Source organism: Chinchilla lanigera, unplaced genomic scaffold (assembly GCF_000276665.1).
Source record: "Chinchilla lanigera isolate Chin_1 unplaced genomic scaffold, ChiLan1.0 scaffold00011, whole genome shotgun sequence".
Classification (NCBI taxonomy): domain Eukaryota; kingdom Metazoa; phylum Chordata; class Mammalia; order Rodentia; family Chinchillidae; genus Chinchilla; species Chinchilla lanigera.
Genome location: NW_004955412.1, coordinates 35,125,869 through 35,140,585, shown reverse-complemented (window position 1 = coordinate 35,140,585; position 14,717 = coordinate 35,125,869). Strand labels below are relative to the sequence as shown.

Here is a 14,717-nt window from a genome sequence, read left to right as displayed (position 1 = left end):
ACAAACATTACAGAATTATGGACAGATTAGTAGGAAAATATCAATGGCCGCTGTAATACCTGGTGGTATCTTCAAAGTGGTTTCTCAGGAAGACAGGGATACCAAGAAAGATCTAACAATAGTTACAGCCTAAGGGCAGTGAAAAATAGCGGATTACCTCCTCACCAGTGACTCCTTTCATTGAGGTATGACAGCTGGATGGAAGGCCAGGATTGAAAAGAAGGACTGAGAGACTTGCACCTGTGTCTAGCAACAGGCTGTTTTCTTTTTCCTCTATAGTCATGATTACCCGGGGCTCCTCCACGGAGATGACTGTCTGGCCAGAGGGAGAAGGCAGATTATACCCCAGGCCCCCTCATTCCTGTTAGACTAACTGGTAGCATGAGTCTGAGCTCTGGGGCCTCCACTTCCAGAGGGCAGACTGATCTCCAGTGGTCACCTTTGCATTCAGGTCATAGTCCAGGGGGCTTCTTAGGACAGTTCCTCTTGAGGTGGCCTGGCTTTTAACAGTGGTAGCAGATGAATGTAGTCGTTGAGTTCTTCTTGGGGCCCTGAGAATCAGACTTAGGGTCTGCTTCTCTTGATGCTGCAGCAAAAGCAGCTGCTTTTTCTCGGTCTTTTTTTTTCTCTCCTTGGCCTCCTCCTCATCATGGCTATAGAATACTGAGGAGGCAATCCTTACTAACATCTCAAATGAGCTATCTGGGGTGAAAGCCATTTTTTGTAGCTTTTTCTCTCCAGCCTCCCAGCGCACTGGGACCCTGCAACCACTTAGTGTCCTCTCCTCAACCATCAGCACAGGCAGCAGGAATCTTGCTGCAGACCTCTCCGGAGCTCCTCGCACTCCTCCACCGCAGCCTGTACTGTCAGGGGAAGAATGGTATCCAGGGGGTCTCCTCAGATGTTGTGCAAGGTCCTCCTGGTTTCTAGCTTCCAAATGGCTCTCATGACCCCAGTCAACTACACCTCTGAGTCTTCAGGTGTAGTCTGTATTCTTATATTCTCTGAGTCCTTGTTCAGCAGCTGCTCCTACACTGACTCTGGACCTTTCTGGTTCTCAACAGCAGGGGCAAGAGTGACTGGTTGTGTGGCATGGATTCCCAGGGGATTCTCCATGTCAGGATGATTCACACATGTCCCCAGGTGGACCTCCACAGCCAGCGCATGGTGGACCAATTGTGTCATTGCTTATCTGGGCCATGATAGTTCTTGACTGCATGGTTGCCCACCTCCTGGGTGCCAGTGTGGCTGGGGTTCTGCCCAAAGGCCAGAGCTCCCCACCACACAGCTTCCCAGGGAACCTGCATGGCTGGGGTTCTGCCCAAAAGCTGGAGCTCCCCACCATGTGGATTCCCTGGAGCAGGCGGCCCACCTCCCAGGCTAAAATGCAATTTCTACAAAATCACTGACCTAAGCTCACCTGTAGAAACTATTTGTAAAAGGCTGACATGTAACTGTCTTTAAGAAGTAAATGAGAACATTTTCTTTTCATGAATTTCCCATTTGTGCTAAGGCAGAAAGCAAATAAATTACACCCAAGACAAAGCAAAGATATATAGAGTGTGAGTTTAAGACTCCTGCCAGGAAAAAGATAGAGCAGAGTGTGAGCTTGGTTCCTTTGGGGAGTCAGTGGTGGAAAAGCATAAAATCAGGGTGGTTAAATAGTGATGTTTTTAGACAAGGAACCTGCATTAGCTGCCGCTAATGTGCTATCACTGATGCTTCCTGCTTTCTGAGCTCATAGCATTGGTAAGCCCACTACATAAATCAGCACAGGCACCAACTTCCCTTCATCAGAGAGACGAGGTTTTACCTGGATAAACTCAATCCTGGGAATCAATTGATCAAAATAGCGATTCACTGCTTTCTGGAAGCCCTTGTAAGTTGTCCGCAGCCTCATTTTTGGGTCCTGGAGTAACCAGCTAGGATTGAAAAGGGGAGACTTAGACCTAGGCTGGAAGACAGCATCAAGAATGTTCAAGCACAGGAGATGGAGATATGGGAACCCAAATTTCCAGAGCTGCATTGGGACAGTGTGTCAGGAAGGTTTAATGCAACTTCAAGAAGGACCAGTGTACCTGCCACAAATATCTCAACACTTTGGCAATGTCTTCCCTCAAATGCAAGTGAAGTTTGATTAGTGGAGATCCAGAGCAGAGTTCACCAAACAAAAGCCCCTGGGCCAAGTCACACTGCAGCCTGTTCCTGTAAATACACTGTTCTTGGACACAGCTGTACTTAACTGTTCACATATTACCATAGCAGCTTCTATGCCACACCAGCAGGACTGACTAACTACAACAGAGGCTATGTAGCCCACAAAACCTGAAATATTTACTATTTGCTTTTTACAGGAAAAAAATTCCCAACATATAGAATGAGATTTTTATAAAGCTATTTGGAGAAAAAAAAAAAAAAAGCCTGTTATAGGAATATTACTCAGCCATAAAAAGGAATGTAGTATTCATGTGCTACAACATGGATGAAGCTTGGGAATTTTATATGAAAGAAGCCAGACAAAAAGACCACAAATTATCTTATTCTGTTTACACAAAATGTCCAGAAGAAGCAAATCTGGCTAGAGGAGAGAGGACACAGAAGTATGGTGGGGTTTTGGAGGGAGGATGAAAATGTCCTTGAACTAGAAAGTGGTGATCATCATTCAACATTCAGAATGTAGTTAATGTCATAGAATTACATACTTTTTTATCATTCAGTTTATTGGTACAGTTCAGATATACACAAGGATCATGTTCATCAGATGGAACCTTACTCACATATGCTATACCCCAATTCTCATTTTTCCCCATAACTCTCCATTCCCTCCTACCCCTCTTCCCTTTCTCACTTACAAAAGCTTTGTTTACATTTCATCTTTCCTTTCTCATTTTTTTCTTTTCTCTTCCTTCCTTCCCCTCTCTCTCTTTGTTTCTGGCCCTTCACATTTTAATGCCTTCTTCCTACTTTTCAATATCTATTATACATTTTGGTCCTTATTTACATTTTCAATTTCTCACACCAGAGAATCAATATTTATTTAATTTTATTTTACTTTTTGTCTTTTTGAGACAGGGTCTCTATGCAGTTCATGCTGGCCTTGAGCTCACTTTGAAATCCAGGCTGGCCTCAAACTTGCAATGATCTTCCTGCTTCAGCCTCCTGAATGCTGGCATTACAAGCGTGTGTCACCATGCCAGGCTGACAAGGAGGTATTTAAACATGTGTGTCTAATTTATTTCACTAAAGAGTACTGTCTCAAGGTGCATCCAGTTATCTAGAAATGTCTCATGTTTATTCTTCTGCATGACTGAGTAGTACTGCATTGTAGAAAAACACATTTTCTTTATCCATTCACTGGCTGATGGGGATTTGGGTTGTTTCCAATATTTAGCTATTACAAACTGTGCTGCTATGAACATGGGTGTCTTGTTACTTCTCTCAGTGCTGAGACAGAATACCTGACACACAAAGTTAAATGGGGAAAGATTTATTTAGCTCACAGTTTCTACAAGTTTCAGTCCAAAAACAGCTGGCTCTGAGGCAGGGTGGTACATGGCAGTCGAAGACAGCAAAAGCAATGACAGAGGGGAACAAGACCCTTTCTGTCCCTTATATCATATGCAGCCTACCTGCCCTGTGGGTGTAGCACTCACATCCGTAACCCTAGCCAGAACTATGCCAAACCAATGAGAAGACTGATTTACTAATCACAAACCATGAATCCCAGCATCACACACTCTAGATTCAGCCACTGCTGAAAAAGTCCTATGAACACATGAGGCTTTAGGGGACATCTAGACACAAACCATAACAATGAATGTGCACATATTGCTGAGCTATGATGCTTTTAATACTTTTAGGAAGATACTAAGAAAGGGGATAGCTGGGTCAAATGGAACCTCTCGTCTTAGTTTTTTGAGGAACTCCAGACTGATTTCCACAGTCGTTGCACCAGTCTATAACCCCACCAGCAGTGTGGAAGCGTTCCTTTTTCCTCACAGCCCTGCCAGCATTTGTTATTGGTTGATTTCTTGATAATAGCCATTCTTTCTTCAGTGAGATAGAATGTCAGCATTGTTTTAATTTGCATCTCTCAGATGATCAGTGATGCTGAACATTTTTTTCATATATATATATATATTCACTACTGGTACTTCTTTATCGGAGAAATGTATATCCATCTAAGATGCTCATTTTTGGATTAGGTCTTTAAATTTGGGGGGTGGATTCTTCTCAGTTCTTTATATAATAAAGATAACAGCCTTTTGTCTGAGGAACAGCTGGCAAAAATTATTTCCTAGCCTGTAGGTTGTCTCTTTATGCTGTTGGTGATTTCTTTTGCTGTGCAGAAGTATTTTAATGAGATCCTAGTTGCTGACTTTTTGTAATAGTTCTTGTGCAATTGGAGTTTTGTTCATATAGTCTTTGCCTACTCCTATGTCTTCAAGAGTTCTACTTATTCTTTATTCCAGCAGATTTAGTGTTTCTATTTAAAAATTTGTATCTTTGACCCATTTTTACTTCATTTTAGTTCATGGAGATAGACATAGGTCTAGTTTTAGTCTTTAGCATATGGAATGCCAGTTCTTCCAGCACCATTTATAAGAGGCTATTTTAATTTCAGTAACTGTGCTTGGCCTCTTTGTCAAAGGGAGGGTGGCTGAATGTGTTTGAATTATTTGTGCATCTTCTAATCTGTTCCATTGATTCTTAGGTCTGTTTTGTTGCCAGTATTATGCTGTTTTTATCACAATATCTCTGTAAGATAGTATCAAGTCAGGGATTGTGATGCCCCATGCTTTGCCTTTATTGTCTAGAATTGTTTTTCCTATTCTAGGTCTCTTTTGGTTTCAAAAAAAAAGGAAATTTTAGGAATGTTTTCTCTAGATCTGTGAGGTATGATAATAGTATTTTGATTTGGTTTGCATTAAATCTGTATAACAATTTTGGGAGTATGGCCATTCTTCCTACCCAACAGCAAAGTATATCTTTGCATTTTCTGATATCCTCTTTGATCTCCTTATTCTGAGTATTGTAGCTTTCAATATATAGATCTTTAATTTCTTTTGTTATGTGGATTCATAAGTCTTTCTTTCTTTCTTGGTGCTATTGTGAAAAGTATGCTTTCCCTCTTCTTGAGTTTGTTATTTATATATAGAGATGCTATTGATTTATTTTTTTGAGACAAGGTCTTACTATGTAGTTCAGACTGGCCCTGAACTCACTATGTTGCCTAAACTGGCCTTGATCTCACAATGATCCCCCTGAGTGCTGTGATACTGGCATGCACCACCATACCCAAATGCTATTGATTTTTGAGTGTTGACCTTGTATCCTGCTATGTTGGTGAATTTGATTATTAACTCTAGGAGTCTCGGGGAGTTTGGTGGATCTTCCATGTAGAGTATCATGTCATCTACAAGTAGTGATAGTCTAACTTCTTCCTTTCCTACATTTATTCCTTTTATTTCTTTCTTTTGTCTAATTGCTCTGGCTAATATTTCCAGAACTATATTGAATATGAGTGGTGACAGTGGACATCCTACACTTGTTTCTGATTTTAGAGTGAAAGCTTTCAGTTTTTGACTATTTAGCATGATGTTGGGTAATGGTTTGTCACAGATGGCTTTTATCAGATTGATATATAAGCCATCTGTTGAGTTGCACATGTTGAACTATCCCTGCATCCTTCAGACAAATCCTACTTGATTGTTGTGTATAATCTTCATGATAATTTGCTGCATTTCTGTTTGCCAGTATCATATTGAGGATTTTTGCATCTATGTTCATTAGGGAGACTGATTTGTAGCTCTCTTGTTTGGTTGGCTCCTTCTCTGGTTTAGGGATCAGGGTACTACTTGCTTCCAGAAATGACTCTGGGAGTCTTACTTCTCTTTCAATTTCATTAAAATGCTGCAGGAGTAGTGGCATTAGTTCTTCTCTAAATTTCTTGTACAATTCCGCAGTGACTCTATCAGGACCTGGGCTTTTCTTTGTTGGTAGATTTTTAATTACTTATTAAATTTCATTGACTAACAATTGGTTTATTTAGAATTTTTATATACTGTTGATTCAGCTTTGGTAATTAATATGTATCTAGGAATCTGACCATTTCCCATCTTATTAGAACAAACGTTCTTAAAAGAGGTACTGATGATCTGGATTCTGAAGAATCTGTTGTGATTTCACCCTTTTTCTTCCACATTCCATATATTTGAGTCTTTCCTTTCTTGGATAAGATTGGCTAAGGACATCAATTTTATTTAGTCTTTTAAAGAATCAAATCTTTGATTCATTGATTCTTTCTATTGTTTTCTTAGTCCCACTTACATTAACTTCTTCTCTAATCTTTATAGTTTCCTCACCATATGAGTTTTTTTCTAGAGGTTTGAGGTTCAACATGAGGTTGTTTACTTGAGCTTGCTCTTTTTTCCTCATGTGAGTTCACTGCTGTAAATTTCCCACATAGAGCTGCTTTCATTGTATCCCATAAATTCCAATATGTTTTATCACTATTTTCATTTAATTGTAAATACCATTTAATTTCTTCTGTAATATCATCTCTGACCCATTGATTATTAAGGAGGATGTTATTTAATTTCCATCTATTTATGGAGTTTTTGTGGTTTCTTTTGCCATTGATTTCCAATTTCATTGCATAATGATCAGATAATATGCTTGGGATAATTTCAACTCCTTTGCCTTTACTTAAACATGTTCTATGGACTAGTAAGTGTTCTATTTTGGAAAACATCCCATAGGCATCTGAGAATAATGTGTATTCTGATGTTGTGGGGTGAAATACTCTGTAGACATTTATTAATTCCGTTTGTTTCCAGGCTTGGATTAATTCTGATATTACTCTGTTGATTTTTTTTCTTGTCTAGTTGATTTGTCTGTTTCTGGCAGTGGGGTATTGAGGTGTCCCCCATTACAACTGTGTCAGTGGTTATTTGACTTTTCATATCCATTCTTACTAGTTTTATAAATTTGAGTGCTCCTATATTTAGCACATATATAATTTGTTATCTCTTCTTGGCATTTTCCCTTAACAAGTATGTAGTGACCTTCTTTGTTTGCTTTGTTCAGTCTTGGTTTGAAGTTCACACTGTCTGCTAATAGAATAGTGATGGCTTTTTTCCAGGTTCCTGTAGCATGAATTATTGTTTTCATCCTTTGACTCTGAGCCTATAAATTGCTTTTTGAGTTAAATGTGTTTCTTGTATGCAGCATATTGTTGGATCTTATTTCTTGATTTATTCTGCCAGTCTGTTTTTTAATTGATAAATTGAGACCCTGTGGGCTAGATAATCACTTTAAAAAATCCTGTGCTTATGTTTTATTTGATCTAAAAGCCTCTAATTTTAGATTGATGTTGGCATCAGGATGTATGTCCCTCCCTTTCTTCCAATTACCTGTGTTTTTTTAGTTTATTTTTTCTGAGTGGCTCCAATATGGCTCCTCTTTTATCCAGCCATGTGAAAATTCCACTTACACATTTCAAAATGGTTAAAATCGCAAATTGCGTGTTATGTGCTTTTTACTGCAATAATAAAATGCTCTAAGTAAAAAGAACATTTTTTAAAAAAGAGATAATTGAGCCAATGTGGTGATACAGGAATGTAATCCCACACCAGAGGAGGCTGAGGCAAGAGAATTTCAAGTTCATATCCTGCCTGAGTAATTTAATGAGATGCTGTCTGAAAAAATAAAAGGGGCTAGGGATGTAGATCAGTACTAGAGTGCCTCACCCCTACGTACGTACATACATACATACATACATACATAAGATACAAAAGAGAAAGAGATAAATATGTAGTCAGCAAAAAAACCTTAAAACTTATAAAAATATTGCTGAAGTGGTACCCATGAATTTATATTTTAAGTATAAATAAGAGCTCTATCCCATTTGTACCACAGAGATGTAAGCAACATAACAAATATATAATCCTTAATATCATAAGGGTCATTTTCTGTGTAATTAAATGGAAAAAAATGTGCAGATAAGCATGTATATAGAAAACAAAATAAAACACTGCTCTAATTTGCATTGGAAAGTGGTTATGGGCCAAGCATAGTAACAACCAGTTTTGCCCACCACACAACTTACCTGGGCAGGCCTCCGAGGTCTAAGTCACACCCGATATAGGGGCCTGGACACAGAATGACCCAAAGCCCCACCTCTGAAGCTATGGACATAAAAGCCCTAGGAAGGAAAGCAACAACAGTGACTTCAATTTGAAAGCTGAGACCTGGTGTCATGGTCATGTTCCCCTCCTTGCTTTCTCCTGAGGTTAAAATGACTGGCACTCACAGCATGGTCCCCAAAAGTCCTTGTAAGAAATATAGTCCAGGAGACCTTAGTAAGAAAAGGGCTCTGTCAAGGCACTAGAGAGCAGAACATTTAGGTGGAAGTCCAGAAATCCTAGACTCCAGCCTCCTCACCCAAATCCACTCCTGCCCTGGACTTCCTACCTCCACGAATAGCACCAGCACACAATAACTCCTCTGTGGCAGAAATACACAAACCATCACTGCTCCTCATTACTTCCTCACCTCCTAATGTCTGTCAGTCACCAAATCATGGTTATTCTTCCTACTTAATGTTTCCAAATGTCAAATTCTTCTGCATTCCCACTGCTACCATGTTGTTTCACACACTCATCATTTCACACCTATTTAAATGAACAATTTGTTTTCTTCCTGTATTCTTACCTTCTTCTAATCCTTCTCCAATTATTGTCAATAATAATATCATTATTAACAACAAAAACAAGAATTAATATTTATATTGTATCAATCAGACACCATAGCTAAATTTAAGTTTATTACTTTTGGTGTAACTGCATGGACTAGGTATTAACATCATCTTCATTTTACACACAGGAAAATTAAAACTCTTAATAGAGCTTCCTCAAGGTTACATTTTAGTAAGTGGAAGATCTAAAGTTAGAACTCAGGCAGAGAGCCTGTTGAAATGAAATCTTAACTATTCTGTTATGCTGCCTTTTCAAAACCCTGCAGGGTATAGGGATGCAGCTCAGTGGTAGAGCATATGCTGAGTGTACACGAACTTCAGAGTTTAAGCCCCAGTAATAAAAAAAAAAAAATGAAACCCCTTCCAGAATGATCTTTCTAAATGCAAATTGTAAAGCTTTAAAATTAAAGTTCTTCAAGTAGTTATCCAATGCCCTCAGAATAGGTCCCCAATTCTGTAATATGGTGTAGAAGGCCAAGATCCAGATACTGATCATCTCTTCAGACTTATACCTTGGCAGCTGCTCTACTTAAAAATAGTAGGAGAAGGGGCTGGGGATTTAGCTCAGCGGCAAAAGCGCCTGCCTGGTAAGCGCAAGGTCATGAGTTCAGTTCCCGGTACCGGAGAAAAACCAAAAAAAAAAAAAAGTAGTAGGAGAGCCAAACATTATTTGCAGATCCCAGAAAATACAATGTGTAGCAAAGTTAATCAGCAAATCTATTCCTTTCTTTCCTGGGTGTATAGTTCAAGCACATTTTCTAGCTCTCACACATTAGATGGAGTCATGTGACTGACCTCAAGTGAATAAAATACGAGCAGAAGAAATAAGTTGTAAGTACCAAAGGACAGTATCCATACCTTTTCTTGCATACTGGGACTTAATGCAAATAGGCATTGTAATTTAGAAGCTTTATATAGAAGGCATAGACAGAAAGACCCTGAATCATTCTAATTTTTTATTGAAAGAGATATATGTGATCATTAGAAATACCTATTTTATGTTCTACTTGAATGAAAGCAAACTTTGTTAACAGATTTAAGGCTTATGTATTATAACATCTAGTTTCATCTTAATTGATTTACAGTGTACTTTCACCTCTCTGACTTTGCCTCTGCTGAACATACCAACTACTCAGCCCCTTCTAGTCAACTTCTGCTCAGCCTTGAAACTTACCTCGTCTGGACTGTCACCACTATCTTCCTGATCTGTTTCCCTAGTTTGTGCTGTATACCCTTAGTTTGTTGTATTTACCTCACTTTATCCTTAAAAGCACAGCACGTCTTGTCTATCTTCAGCACCAAAGATAACATCTAAATGATAGTAGCTAGTAAGTACATATTTTTAATAAGTTACAGTAAGTGGTAAGTATATATTTTGAACACTCCTATTTTATCTTAGAAACCATGTAAACTAAACCAGAAAGCTCCTATTAAGTGAGAGAACATATTCTTCACAGTAAACTAACACTATCATGTGTAGTAGACTGGATGAACAATTCTAATCTATAATGTAACATGAAGGACTATACTCCACTGTAAATCACAGACTTTCTGGTTAAGAGGGATTCAACCTCGGAAAGAAAATGATCAGAGCTTCCAGACTGCTCTCAAAGGAGAAAGCAAGGTGTTCCCTATTCCTTCACCCAATGGCTACTGCTGGATGCCCATCTCTGAGCCACAGAATCAGGCAATTAAAGCATGAACACATACATGAAATCCAGGTTTCCCGAGAAATGAAACTGGCCTCTCATTGGTTCATGGAGGTTCCAGGGAACATGCCTAAAATGATAAGAAAAGAGAAATATAAGATCCATCCCCTCACTTGACCTAACTCCACAGTGGTTTTTCTCATTTCAACAGAGCACCTAGGTTATCTCTACCATGAAGGAGGTTGAAGGTTTACATGGCTCAGACTCTGTCGGTGCAAAATGCATCATCTCCAAATTTTCTTACTTCTAATTCCCAGCAAAGATCTAAGCAATATCCAGTTAATATGTAATGCCATGTTGCTGCTGAATTTACTGTTATAGCCAAGGTAATAAAATAGTGGATGACAATTGGTTTTCTCTCTGTGTCAATACCTGGACTTTCTAGGGATAACAAATAATAAAAAACAGACACACATGCACATGAGAACATGGGAAAAGCAAGGAAATAGAAGACCACCCCCCACACTCACTGTCTCCCAAGTCTCCTAAGACAGATCAAGGGGACACAAATGGAGAAGAAAACAATATCAACTGGCAGAACTCTACAAAAAGGTTATAGAAAGGTAAAGAAACTAGACAAATTTGAAGAGGAAATGAATCAGAAGTTCACCAAAATATCACTGAAACTACCCAAAGAGGATAGAGGCAAAATAAGTAAAAGAATGAAAGAGATAACATTAACTGAGGTTATTAGGGTTCTGTACAAGGCACATCTTTATTCTACTTATTTTCCCTTCCCCTCCTCCTCACACCTCTCACTTGTTACCTTGGACCAGATGAACTGCAAGCATGTACTAATAACATTTAAAATTTTTAAAAAATTAGAAGAGTTGACCAAATTGGTTCAAAATATGAGTGACAAATTCACCAAAGATTTAGAATCCTCAAAAAGATATCAGACTAAGACACCCAAAATAAAAAATTGTATAGAATTCATAAATTGCAGAAATGACCAATATGAAGACCAAGTGTCTGATATTGAGGACAAAATGGGTAAATTATGAAGATATTTAGAGAAGTCACAAAAAAATAAGAGAAAAAGCAAAGACCATTTGGCAGCTTCTAGAAATACTAAAAAGAACAACCTAAGGGTAACTGGGGTGAGAGAAAAACCTATAAGACAACACATACGGAACTGTTTATATTTTTACAGAAATCATAGCAGAAAATTTCCTAAATATGAGAAAAGAATTCAACATATAAGTAAATGAGGCCTCCAGAACACCAGACAACTATGATAAAAGAAAGAAGTTCACCGAGACATATCCTTATTAAATTGCCAGATATCTAACAAAAAATGCCAGAATTTTAAAAGCCATCAGAGAAAAATAAAAAATCATATATAAAGGTAAACCCATTAGAATTACAGCAGACTTCTCAATACAAACTTTAAAAGCCAGAAGAGCTTGGAGTGAACTATTTCAAGCCCTAAGAACAAATAATTTCCAATACAGACTAACAAACCCACCAAAGCTTTCCTTCAAAAGAGATGAAGAAATAAGGACATTTCATAAAAAAGACAAGCTCAACAGATGTACGAATACTAAGCCAGAACTCCAGAAAATACTCAAGAATATTCTAGACAGAAACAAAAAAGAACCAATAAAGCTAAAAACCCAGATGAAATGAAAACACCAAGCAAGATAAGCAACAACAAAAAATGACAGGAGAAGAAAAACAAAGGAGTCACTAACAGGGAAAGAGTACAAAAACAGTAAATAATCAACACACCTCAGTAATATTTCTCAATGTTAGTAGCCTCAACTCTCCAATTAAGACACAGATTGGCAGAATAGGTAAGAAAACAGAATCCGACAGTCTACTACAATCAAGAAATGCATCTAATTCAAAAAGATATTTATAGACAAAAATCAAAGAATGGAAAACAATACTTCATGCACTAGGACCCTGAAAACCACCAATGATAAAAATTTTAATCTCATACATGATAAACTTTAAGCTAAAACTGATCAGAAGAGACAAAGAAGGTCTCTACACATTAGTTAAGGGAACAATCTAACAAAAGAGATAATGCTTATAATATTTATGCACCAAATACTGGAGCAACTATCTTCATAAAACAAATATTGCTGAACATAAAAGATCAAATAAATACTAACACAATCATAATGGAGGATCTTAACATATGACTTTCACAAAAAGAAAGGTTAAACAGAAGATCAATAAGGAAATATTGGATATTAACTACACCCACAAAGATCAGTAAAATAAAATTAGAAATGAACCACATGCTTGAACATATGGACTTAACAGATATCTACTAAGTATTCTACACTATTATAACAGAATATATACACTTTTCTGCAGCACACAGTACTTTCTCCCAAGTAGATCACATACAACACTACAAAGCCTGTTTAAATAAATATAAAAGAACTGAAATCACCCCATGTGTACAGTCAGACCACTATGCAATAAAATTAGAAATTAATGACATAAGGAACTATGCAAAAAGTAGAAGTAGTTGAAAAATTAATAACACATTCCTAAACAACCAATGGAAGAGAAGAAATCAAGGAAGAAATTTTAAAATTTTTAGCAGTTAAATACAGTGCATATAAAACTCACCAGAACCTCTGGTGAACATAATGGAGAACATTATTAAAGCAGTCTTAAGAAAAGAGTCCACTATAATCAATGCTTACATTAAGAAAACAGACAGAACTCAACCTCATGAAGAACCTTAAGATACTTGAGAAAAAAACAACAATCCAGGCCCAAACTAAAATTAAGAAAGGAAATCATAAAGAGTAGAGATGAAATGGAGCCTTAAAAAAAAGAATCAACGAATTGAAGAGCAGGTTTGTTGAAATAATAAACAAAATAAATAAACCCTTAGTCAAACTTACAAAGAGAAAAAGACTCACATCAGTGCAGTCAGAAATGAAAAAGGAGAAATCACAACAGACACTGACAAAATCTAGAAGATAATTAGTAACTACTATGAAAAACTATATTCTAATAAACTGAAAATTTTTAAAGAAATGGACAGATTCCTAGACTTATACAAATTACAAAAATCTAACTGAAGAAGACAGAAAAATACGGAATGACCTAATAACAGGCAATGAAATTGAGGCAGTAGTAAACAATCTATCAACTAAAAAAAGCTCAGGACCTGATAGATTCAATGCTGAATTTTACAAAACATTTAAGTATGTTATATCCCCTATACTCAAGCTCTTCAAATAAATTAAAAGGGACAGAGTGCTCCCAAATTCATTTATGGAAGCCAACATCACTATGATTCTAAAACTAGATAAAGACACAACTAAAAAGAAAACTATAAGCCAATCTCCTTAATGAACATAGATGCAAAAATTCTCAACAAGATATTAGGGAACAGAATGAAGCTCATTATCAAAAGATCATAAATCATGATCAAGTAGGTTTCATCCCAGAGATGCAAGGATACTTCAACACATGGAAATCAATAAATGCAATATATCACATAAACAAAAGCAAGGTCAAGACTGGCCTGGGTCTGGCTCCTGAGCAGGTCCTGAACTGACTAAGAAGCAGAACCAAGCGGGCTGCGACTCAAACCCCACTGCCACGGTTCCCAGCTAAAACTCGCAGAGAGAGCCAGGTATTTCCCATCTACTTCCTGGGGGCAGAGTACATGACCGAGGACCACGCTGACATCACATTCTGAGTCTCTGCCCTCCATGTGGCAGACAGGAGGTCCTCATTCAGAAGCCCTGGGGACTGTGCTCACCAGGGTTAGCATGTGGGCCCTCACTGTGCGGGGCCTGTGCCAAGATAGCGAGCACTCCAAGAGCTGCTGGTCCCATGGTTTGAGTCTGTGCCTTACTTGCACCTGGACCCCCTGGGGGGGTCTCAGGTATGGGCAGTCTGTGAGTGCTATCCATCCAAACCACATCTGGTTCCTCTATGTGTCCTGAACTGACTGGAGACACAGAATTAGATGGTTCACGATCTGTTGATCCTGCAGTTTGTGTCTGAATTATGCCTGTACCCTAAACTGCCTGGAGACATAGGTCCACTGGACGGGGATTGTCACACCGGTGCAACCTGAGTCAGGTTGTGCATGTGCACTGAACTGCAAGGGTATGCTGGATCAGACAGTCGGGCATCAACTGACACAAGTGCCCATGTCTGAGAATAGGAATAACTAGATACAAATCAAAAACTGCCAGAAATCCCGAGACTAAGTACTGCTACTCAGAGGTCACCCAGAGGCAAACCTGAACAACAGGAAAAATAGG

General features: G+C 38.2%; 1 protein-coding gene across 1 annotated transcript in view; it reads right to left on the bottom strand.

Moving 5' to 3' along the window:
* The window catches only part of LOC102003956 (beta-galactosidase-1-like protein 2), an 85,888-nt gene that overhangs the window by 60,534 nt on the left and 10,637 nt on the right, over positions 1–14,717 (bottom strand). The window contains exons 3-5 of the mRNA XM_005378598.1: positions 10,469–10,537; positions 8,111–8,206; positions 1,814–1,922 (exon numbers count right to left, since the gene is read on the bottom strand). Coding sequence (XP_005378655.1) covers positions 1,814–1,922; positions 8,111–8,206; positions 10,469–10,537 — 274 coding nt within the window. The remainder of the gene's footprint in view (positions 1–1,813; positions 1,923–8,110; positions 8,207–10,468; positions 10,538–14,717) is intronic.